Source organism: Cadophora gregata (assembly GCF_030347475.1).
Source record: "Cadophora gregata isolate MNR1 chromosome Unknown scaffold_3, whole genome shotgun sequence".
In the NCBI taxonomy this organism is placed as follows: domain Eukaryota; kingdom Fungi; phylum Ascomycota; class Leotiomycetes; order Helotiales; family Ploettnerulaceae; genus Cadophora; species Cadophora gregata.
The window spans coordinates 1,939,273-1,950,362 of NW_026695926.1; the positions used below are offsets into that span (position 1 = coordinate 1,939,273).

General features: G+C 35.9%; 1 protein-coding gene across 2 annotated transcripts; it reads right to left on the reverse strand.

The window, feature by feature from the left end:
* Nucleotides 1–9,066: 9,066 nt before the first annotated feature.
* Nucleotides 9,067–10,908, reverse strand: ONS95_009172 (uncharacterized protein; the record flags this gene model as incomplete). Of its 2 annotated transcripts, XM_058502744.1 has the most annotated exons (6): nt 10,604–10,908; nt 10,297–10,535; nt 9,856–10,193; nt 9,615–9,792; nt 9,446–9,559; nt 9,067–9,374 (listed from the first exon to the last, which is right to left on the reverse strand). In XM_058502744.1, the coding sequence occupies exons 3-6, from the start codon at nt 9,967–9,969 to the stop codon at nt 9,067–9,069; spliced, it is 714 nt and encodes a 237-aa protein (XP_058361673.1). In that variant the 5' UTR covers nt 9,970–10,193; nt 10,297–10,535; nt 10,604–10,908. The 2 variants fall into 2 exon arrangements, with proteins under 2 accessions (XP_058361673.1, XP_058361672.1); XM_058502743.1 differs by lacking the exon at nt 10,297–10,535 and having other exon boundaries at nt 9,856–9,875.
* Between the last annotated feature and the right edge of the window lie 182 nt (nt 10,909–11,090).

Consider the following 11,090-nt stretch of genomic DNA (forward strand, 5'->3'; position numbering starts at 1 on the left):
ATAATTAACTTAGTAGAGAGGGAAACGTGGATCTTATTAGCTATATCGGTACCTTTAGGAATAATAAAGTACTTAGGAATAGGCTTATTAAACTCGTACTTAGTAATCTCCTAGGCGTAGATAATAAGGTTAACGTAGAAGAACTTATAGTTATACAGATTATTAATAGGATTATTCTAGACGTGTCTAACCTTAATAATAAAAGTAAGGGAGCTAGCGAGATTAGGCTAGGTAGTAAAGATCTTAATGTTAAAGGCTATCTTATAGATAAGATTATTATTTATAAGGAAGATTTAATTATAAGTACTATAGACTTTATTATTAAAGGCTTAGTGAACTAAAAGATCAGGGGTAATCTGTTTAAGAAGTGAGACGTTTATTATAAGAAGAGTATCTAAGACCGGAGCTAGTAGATCGTAAGAGATAGGAGTATCAGCTTTAGTAAGGATATTACCTTAAGTAATAAGAGTAAGATTATTATCTTCCGGAAGAGGAACTTAAAAAGTAACTTAAGTAATGTTATTACCTTTAGGAAAAGGACCTTTAGTATTAGTAGTAGTTATACTAAGATTGCTATCTTTAGGAAGAGGAACCTAGGAGGTAATTTCAATAATACTATTACCTTTAGGAAGTAAACCTTTAGTATTAAGAGTAGTTATAACGATATTCTCTATAGTAAGCGAGACATGTAGCGCGAGAAGGAAGGAAGTTTTTAAAAGGAAAGGTAGTATAAGGGAAATTAGTACTTTAAATTTAAGGAAGCTAATAGCTTATAGCTTATTATAAAGTTGAATACAGTGAGGCAGAAGAGGAAGATATTGTTAGTATTAAGGAGAGAGATAAAAGTAGCGATAAAGTTATAGAAATAATAAGGTTATACGCTAACTAAAAGTAGCGCGAAAACAATAGAACGCGCTAGTAAGAAAAAGAGTAGATAATATCTAACTTAAGCTAAAGCTGAATTAGAGTAAATAATAGAAGTTAACTAAGATAAAAAATTAAAGTAAAGTTTAAATTAATAAAGGTAGAAGATCCTTCTAAAAAGGTAATAAAATACGCTACTATAGCAGGCTGTTTAGGTTACTAACCCGGCTAAAGATATTTATAAGTGTTATTAAGCTAACAAATCAACGGGGTCGATTATAGAGACGGATATTAACAGGCGTAGAAGGCAGCGCTAAGCTTCGTACTTTCTAATAAGAGCTAGGACTTACTACTTAATTTCAGATACTAGTTCTCAAGTCTCTTCAAGGTAATTAAGCTATCGGATATAGTAGTAAGACTATCTTCTTAACCCGGGAATCTTTTGAACCTCCTTATCTAGAATCTCTATTATAATATAACAATCTTCGCTATCTACTATAATTAGACTTAGTTCTAGCTAAAGTTGATTATAGAGATCAGGTGAGGCTAGATTTAGGAACTCGACTAAGATAATTAGATATATACTTTTAAGGTAATCCGGTAGCTAAACCTCGTAGGTAAGATCTCTAACACGTCTAACAACCTTTAGTAGTCCTACTCTCTGTGTAAATAGTTTAGTCTGATTTTAAAGTTAGTAGCCTTTCTCCCTTAGCTTTACGATCTTAAGGTAAACGTAGTTACTGAAATTAAGTAGAAGGTAGTAGCTGGAATTATAATACAACTTTATTCTTACTTGAGCTAAGGTGACTATATTAGCTACTTCTTAGCGTAGAATATCACGATCTTTAAAGAAAGTGAAATCTCTAGCTATACTAAACTCTGTTTTCACGTCTTTACTATATAATAGGGAATAGGGAGAGGACCTAGTAGAGGCGTTTAAGGTAGTATTCAGATAGAGTTAGATATAAGATAAGAGAGTTTCCTAGTTAAACTAGTTATATCTATATTCTAGAGTATATTATAACATGTAGATAAAAGTCTAGTTTATTCTTTCTACTTAACTATTCCTAGCGCTATAATAAGAAAAGGTAAAGATAAGAGATATACAAGAGAGTTAGAAAAGCTTTATCTAAAACTCTAAGATAAATCTAGAGTCTCTATCTGAAATAATAGTATCTAGTAAACCCTAGTCTAGAAAGATAAAGGAAAAATACTTAGCTGCCTACTTAGATACTATAGTAGTTATCTAGCTAGCAAGGTACTTCATGAATTTTATAGCTTTATCTATAATAAAGAGAATTTTATTATTACCTTACTTTAATAAGGGAAGACCTTTAAAGAAGTTAAAGGAGAGGACAGAGAGCGGCAGATTTAGATAAGGTATCAGCTATAGAGATCCCCACAGGTATTATTTACTAGGTTTAGCTTTATAATAGATAGGGTAATTAGTAGTATATTCTTAAATTCACTAGTACAATCGAGGAACGTAAAGTAGTAGACGAATTAAGAAATAAACGCGATCTACTCTAATATAGGCTCGATTATTATAAGCTATCTTAAAGATTTGTTATAGATAAGACCGAGGTATATATACACGTTCTATATCACTATTAAGGAAGAATAAGAGCTTAGAATCGGGATCTAGATAGTAGTATTAAAGGGTATTCCGCGGTTTATCCTAATTACCTTAGGTCTATTTGTTCTATTCAACTAAGAGATTATAAATCTTTCTGAAGACTTAATTAGTAAGGAGGGCCTTTATAATATCCTTAAGAAGAGTAGGCTTAATACTAAAGGTCGTAGTAACTTTACCTTACGCTTCCTTCGTAGACATAGCTATATCTACCTAATCTTCCATAGGCGATATCACGCCTACCTCCTCCGCGGGCGATACTACGCCTACCTAGTCCTCCGCGGGCGGTACTACGCCTACCTAGTCCTTCATAGGCAGTGCCATACCTACCTTATCTATAGTAATCTCCTAAGTATTATTTGTAAATCTAACTTTCTTTTTACTATAAGATCTAATCTGAACTAGAAAATATAATATATAGTAAAGGATAAGAGCTAAAGCTATCTATATAACAGAATAAGGAGCCTTTTAGATCGGTATCTAAGATAAGGTATCGATATTAGTATAGGACTTTCCTAGTTAATAAATAATAGTTATAAAGGAAGCGAACTTTTAAAGGAATAGATACTAATTTACTAGACAGTTAGACTGTTTACCCTGAATCGCGCCCTTATCTTAGAAGGCTTGGACTATTAAGCTGTAATCTATATAAACTATAAGCTTCCCGCTATTGATAAACTATAGTAATTTCTATAAAGCCTAAACTAAACCGCCGGTCTCTAATTCTATAGGCTAGTAATATTATTTAGCTAGTGTTAGATCTCTAGATAAATATAAGACTAGCTTTTCAATGCCGTTGTTACTGACTTAGTAGATAGTAACGCTGTATCCTATTTCTTTACTTCTGTTAACGTATAAGATAAAGGGCTTAGAGAAGTCTGGAAAAGCTAAGGTAGGAGCTAAATATAGATAATCTTAAAGAGTCATAAACGTGTCTTTATATTCTTAGAGAAGCTCCTTGTCCCTATTAATAGACTCTAGTAGAGTCTTCTTTGTAGTATAAGTCCTACGGGGTGCCTTCTTAATAGGACTACCCTTAAAGCTTATAGTTTTCGCTATTTAAAGCGGCCTACTAATAGTAGCGTAGTAAGGGACAAATTTGCAGTAGTACCTAAAGAACCCTAAGATTATATCTAACTCTTGTAAGGTACTAGGGAATTAAATAGCTTTAATAGCTTTCACTTTTTCCTTTACTATACTTATGCCTAGCTAATTTATCTAGTAGCCTAAGGCCCTAATACCTAGTTAAGTAAAATAACATTTAGATAGCGATAGTATAACCCCTGACCGGTATAAGAGAGTTAATATAGTACGGAGGTCCTTGATATAAGTGTTAATATCCTTTGAGAAGATAATAATATCGTTAATATAGACTTGAATAAATTACTAGAGGTATTTACTAAAGAGTTTCTCTATACGATATTGGAAGAACGCGGGAGAATTAGCGAGGCCTATAGTACTAACTATAAATTATTTATAACTATAATATTAGGTAATAAAAGCTATCTTCTATTAATCTTCTTTAAGTATAAGCTACTAGAAAAAGCTTTTTATAATATCTAGAGCTGAAAAGACTAAAGTACTATTTATAGCTAATAGAATATTATCTTACCTTAGTAGAGAATAGGTATCTAGAAATAGCTTAGTATTCACGCGGCGAAGATTAATAACAACTCTAGGCTTATTATTGTAGTAGACTGTGAATACTAGTAACACTACTAGGTAAGGCTTCCCTAGTAGAACGTCCTTAATAACACCTATAGCTTTAAGAGAGTCTAGAATTAAATCTATATTTTATTTATCTTTTACTAATATATTAAAAGGTACTTACTTAAGATCATTTAGAGGTACGCTTTCTTTAAAAGGAATAGGTATTTTAACACTATTATTAAACTATCTTAATTCTCTGCGGAATAAAGAGCTATTATTACAGATCACTTTAAGAATCTTTTAGTAGGCTTTCTCTCCTTATATTTTAGATATATAAGCCTCGGAAATATTAATATACTCTTCTATCAGTGGCACTAGGAATAAGTAGCTATCTGGAGTCTTCCCTTCTTTATCTAAGCTAAGAGGTTCTAAACCTTAAAAGACTTCTATGAGACTTAGATAAACTCTAGTAGGTTCTAGGTTACTATTAACGCGGTCTAATAGTCCTAGGATTTATCTATATACTATTTTAATAAGAGCGAGGCTAAAGTTAGAGTAAGGGATAGGCGCGGTATAGCTATTAGTAATACCTTTAATAAGGGATCCGAATATACTAAGAGTAAGGTCACCTTAAGATTTAGGTATTATTAAGTACCTGTTTTAATGTATTAGAAGGAGTCGGTATTAAATCTTTAGGTTAACCCCGGTGCTAAGATAAACTACTACGGATTCTATAGTATATATAATAGCTCGAGAAGGTTCTAAGGTCTTCTTTATTATATAAGAGAATTAAAACTTTTTAGAGTTCTACTAAAGGTAATCTATATCCCCGGACTTCTTCTTATATACGATATTTATACTATTCTTCTTAAGAAAAGAATTTAAGAGTAGAATACTATACGCTAATTAATCTACTAAGTAGACTTCCGCTTAGAACTAGAAAATATTCCTTTTAATTAAGTATAAAGAGAAAGGAAGAAGTATATATTCTAATACTATAGGGCCTTAACTAATACCTAAGAGACTAATTTTATAAGGTCTTATACGGATAGGTACCTTAGGAAACTTCTATTATTATATCTCGCGTGATATTAAAGAGATTCCTACTCTAGAGTTAAGGTAGAAGTCTTAGGCTATACTTAGTAGAGAGAATAGGACGCTTCGGGCCTTTTAGAAGAAAGTATACACTTATCTGTTAATATAGTAAATATATTAAAGAATAAGCATAAGTGAAGATAATAGCACTAGTAATAATAGTAAAGGAGTTAAAGTACTTATAGGAATAGAATCGATAATAGATAAATTAAGCGTGTATTAATTTATTAAAGTGATATTATAAGTAGTAATATAGTTATCTTCTAAAAAAGTTAGATCTCTAAGCAGAGAGGTTACTCCGATCCTAAGTAACCGCCTAGACTATTTTCTAGTTCAGTAAACTTAGGAGATAATACCTTATCTATTATCTATATAAGCTTTATAATATATACTTCCGATTAGTATATCTCCTATAGCATGTTATTAACTACTACTATATCCTTGTATTTAGTTATATAAGCTGAGACTTACGTAGTAAGCTTCACGTTATTCTTTCTCTTATACGGATTAAGCAGGCACTAAGGATTAATATAGGCGAGAGATTTATAATAAGTATAAGGGTAATAAAGTCGGAAAGTATTTAAAGTAGAACGAGCCGGGATTACTAGAACTACCGGGACTACTAGTGTTAATAAAGTAGTTTAAGAGTCGCCGGGCGCGGTTAGTCTTCGATCTAAAGGCAGAATAGCTAGTTGTTTTATAGTAGCCTTTAGAATACGTCGTGCTACTTCCTGAGGGATGAACTTAGGTTATAGAGCGCTATAGACTCAGGGTTAGTCCCTCGAGTTAGTAGCTCTACGATTCTAACTATTAAAATTCTTTCGCTTATACTCTACTACTGTAGTAATTATTTATTATATCTCTTAGAACTGATCCTTCGCGGACTATTCGGCGTTTATTACCTTAGTTATAAACTTATCTATTAAAGTATAGTTTAATAAGTGTACGTTTAACTTTAAGATAAGATCTAACTTAAAGTAGATTCAGCGAACCTTTAATCCTTTATCTGCTTCTCCGGCTTTATTATATAACTTAAGCTTCTTTGTGATATAGTCGCGGGCGTCCTTTATAGCTTTATCCTTACTATTAAATCTGTATTAAAGGTCGTCGGTAGCTTAGAGAGTCTAAGAAGGGTCTCTACGAAATCGTAAGCTAAGTTTCTTAACTTATAGGCTTAGGTCGATATTTATCTTAATTCGAACGGAAGCTAAGAGGCTATTAAACTAGTCCTAAGCTAAGTTCTTTATTACGAGAGGAAGCAATCTAAGGATTTATTAGTCTCTGTAAGTAGTAGCTAGGTAGTTAAGACGATTCAAGTATAAAGTGACAGGTGTAGTACTATTGAAGGTTATATCTGCGGCCTTGATATATATAGCTCGTGTTTCTAGCTCGATAGTACTTCTAGGCGTGGACTTACTACGAGGAGGAGTATCTACCTTTAGTTAATAGTATAGGGTAATGATAGGGACTACAAGGTCGTCTTCTTCTAGTATTACTAAAGGGCTCTTTCGAAAGCGGACTATAAAAATCTGCTAAGTGTTGCGTGATCTGCTAGAGTAAGTGAGATATATAATATCTATAATAGCTTTAGTCTCTAGGTTAACGTATCAATTAGTACTAGCTATCCTAAGAGCTATTATAGCTATTTAAAAGTCCGTTAGATATAGAATCTCCCTAGCCTCTACGAAAGTTTTATCTCTTTTAATATTAATAAGGTTATAAACTATTTTAACTTAAGTAGCGTTCGCGAGCTATTATTCGAAGGTATATATAGCGATATTGTCTAAGTCTTAAATTACTAGAGTTACTATAATATCAGAATAGTTATCGGAATTGATTCTTAAGGATATTTCCGTTTTTTCATTGTTAAACCTTTCAAGTTCCTAGTAAGCTAAAAAGCAGGCTTTTCGTAGGAAAGGTAATAGTAAGTCGGAAGTGCTAGGAGTAGAGGACTATATAATAGGTACTACTAGTACTTCCGGTGCTATTAGTAAAGCTAAAGTAGATCCGGGGGAGAATACTTCTTCTAGTGTTACTTTTTCTAATGTGTTAGGTATAATTAACGTCTCTTAGCTAATTCCTTCTTCTTCTGTATTCTCTTGCTTCTTTCTTTTTTAGTGACTCTAAGGGCTATAAGCTAGGACTAGAGATATATCCCTTTTAACGTAATAAGCAGTTCTCGGAGCTACTAGAGAAGTAGAGGGTTCGCGTTTGAAGAGATCCTTAGATAGTAGTTAAAGAGGTGTAGAAAGAGTCGATATTAAGCTCGGGCTACTAAGTTTACTAGAGCTAGAGATGAATCTACTATTTTTATCTCTACTTCTATACTTCTTCTTCTTATTATTTAGTATTTAGCTTTACTATAAGAAGATAGTTAAGAAAGAGGACGCGCTAATTCTATTCCCTATACTTACGTAAGATCTATAGAGTCGGATATCAGATACCAGATAAACAGTAGTATAGTTATTTATATAAGGTTATTTAGGTGTAAAACAAGGTTAAATTCGAGGATTTTAGAATTAATCGAGTTTTAAGAGTTATTAGAATTACTACTATATAAACCTCACACTTAGCTGCTAGAGAGGTCTCAGGGGCTGAATTGTATAGTATTAGTACGTCTAAGGAGAGAAAGGAGAAAGAGAGCGTAGGGCTCTCCTAATGTAGGTAACTAAGCTAGTGCACGTGACCCACAACACAAAAGAAAGCGGAGTTTGGTCCGATCCCAGCTGAAAGTATGTCTGCCATCAAAGACGTACTCGAGTATCTAGACACCGAGGAATCAACCGACTACTACCACAATCGGCTTCACTCAGTCGTAGGTAGGGACACGAAGGAGAAGTAATCTACCAGCTTCCGAAATTCTTCCACTCACATGGCAGTGACTCTAATGAGACAGACGAGAGTGGCGGCATCGAGGAAAAAGACGCAGAAAATGTGTTGCGAGACTTCATGCTGTAGCCATTATGACGATCAGGAAGAGGAGATGGAAATGGAATTTGCTCCTTACGATTTTCTCTAAAATGTGATTCGCGTGGCTGGTGGGAAGAGGCACAAGCTTTCGCATTGTCATCTCCCTGACGGGGAAGACCCTAAAATGTGTCGACGTGTAGGGTTTTAATCCTAAAATAACCAAAGATTACGCTATAAAAACAGTTTTTCCATGGCCATGAGACATCGTTGCCAAATATATGACCATCATGTACAATACATACTCAACAGTCTTTCATCATTCGATACCCAATATATCACGTATGTCTCGGACCATTCTATGAAATTTATCGATAATCAAGTAGCTTACTTGGTGATCATGCTTAATCTTTTTTACATGCCGATACACAAAACCACATTTCGCTATCGTCCAGCTGAAGAAAAGGCTTCAGGGCTGATAACGAGTCTGGCAAGATTCAGGGAGTTCTAATCAAGGCTCAATTCGCCGCTGTTAAATTGATTGTGTAAACTGCGCTAAGTCAAGAGCGATACGCTTATAAAGCCGTTCAAGAAGTTGTTCCTTGTTCCAGTGGAGCATGGGGATTTTTCGCTTCAGTAGCTTTGCCGGGCCTCAAGCCAAAACAAACAGGTACGGATCATTGCCCTTCTTCAGAGATACCAAATGAATCAGTGATATTTGAGTAGAGAGAGATTTCATAAACTCTCTCATAGGATGCAGGTGATTACTGAAACTATTTCTTGCGAAATAGGCTAATCTTCTGGGTAGAATTATTATACTTCTTCGCTAAATACCTTCGCAGCTCAAAAATCCTCCAAGACCCAAACCCTCGAAGTATTGTGCGATTGTCAATCACCGAAAGAAAGGCGCTTATAGGCTATAGAGCTTGCCTGTACTCTTCACGGGACACACTAGTCTCTACTGTCTTCCTGATGCCTCCACGATCCCCACCATCTTCGAGAATATGTTCCTGACTACTACTGCCATCCATAGCTGTTTTGACCATTGTCTCATTTTTCCCAGTATAAGATCGCAGCTCGACTGCTCCTCGTGTACCTCCAAGTTGACTGCTCTGTACATATCCGTATGCTTGTGCGTATTTCGATCGATCGGAAGAACCTGCGAAAGTCTTTTTGAGAAGCGGTCGTAGGGCAGGAACAGATGCTGAGATGATTGCCAGGTTGACTTCGATTTGAGACCAAAGGAGAATATATAGGTCTGTGAGCTTGTAGTGTGCATATGGAGAGGAAACTTACAGATTGCATCGTATGAAGGGTCTTTCGTGATAGCGTAAACATGCAGGGCATAAAATCGTAAATACGAAGCAAGAATCGCAACTCCGCCAGTCGAGAAGATGCCGATCAAGGCCACTAATATAATCAATCAAAGTTTAAGCACTGATAACTATGCAAATCCAAAAATCACCTTTTCTTCGCGCGTTGATTTGTAGTTTGGATAATGTCGGCAGAGACATAACGAGAATGATAACATCAGTTACGACATTGAGCGTCGACATCGAGTAATACGAAGCAGCCACGTCGTTGCAACGCTGTGGGAATGTCGGAGACCAAGCATTCTGGGGTTGAGATCTACATTCAAAGGCCTATCGCAACATCAGCGGTCTGAGAAAATGGGTCATATGGCCCTTCATAGAGGTACGACTGACGCTTGACAGATTTATTTCCCCTGCAAATTCACCATCAGCTACATCACATCCTGAAAAGAAAGAGTCTTGGCTGCTAGGATTGAAATTCGGTTCCTGGCTCGGGAACATGGGCATAGGGATTTGATTTCCCGGCCAAAGGAGACTTCAGTCCCATTGATGTAAGCTGTGACGTCGTTTGTATCCAATCGGAACAAGGCTGTCACTCTAAAATGTGGGATAAGACGTTCCAACTTTAGCAGAACCGTATAGCCGGTCCCTCTCTTAGGCTTGCATGAAACTGCTGCATCTCAACCTCTTTGTTGAGGCACTGTCATACCCACATTTGCGTCTTGCATGATCTGACTCACACTATTAGCAATTATCAGTTGCTACGGGCCACAGTCCTCTCTATTCGCACGTATCACAATGTTAGGCCTTCTGAAGCCCTAAGTATTGACTTACTGCGTCTCGCTAAAGTTGATCTGAAGAGGAAGGTCTGCGAGATCTACTTTATCTTCTCGCAAATCGTGGAAAGCCTCATCCTTGTCTGTTGGTTTAGTATTGTATGTTGGGTAACTCAACTCACACATGGACCCTGGCGAACGCCTTCGTCGGTCGAAACTTGATAACTCAAAATACGATCGGATGGGTTAGCATAGTAAAAGAAACACCAATGCTTGTAAAATTCCAAAGGAATCAACCTGAACCATGGAAAGAAAGTGAGCTGAAAGCACCGAGTCTGCAAAGCCACAATCGGAACGAGCCTTACCAGAACATCTAGTGACTCCACCTAAATTGACAGGATCCTGGAGACGGCAACACAAGCGAGCGAATTGATTTGAGGAATATGGATTGAATCGAAGGCATTCAGGCGGCGGCGAATAGCTTGGCGTATGTAGCCAAGGAATTGTTGAACATAATGCTGGGGTATTGCGGCCTCCGGCTCCACAGAAACGAATACCGCAGGGACTTCTTGCATCAAAAACCATTCTTTTATAATGATACTCACTGCATCTGCGGGGTGCAAAGTCCGAGAAGAATATGGCTCACCGGATGCTGTTCCGTAGATTAAGGCTTCGAATGAACAACGAAGTGAATAAGACTTGAAAGGCAGAATGATCAGAGCAATGTGAGAACGGTCATACATGCGAAAGTAAAAAAATACAACAAATAACTCAGGAATGCTTTACCTCTTTTGGGCAGCTTCAGCAAGCTATTCGATGCCAACATCATAATGAGGCTAGAATTGCTGCTGG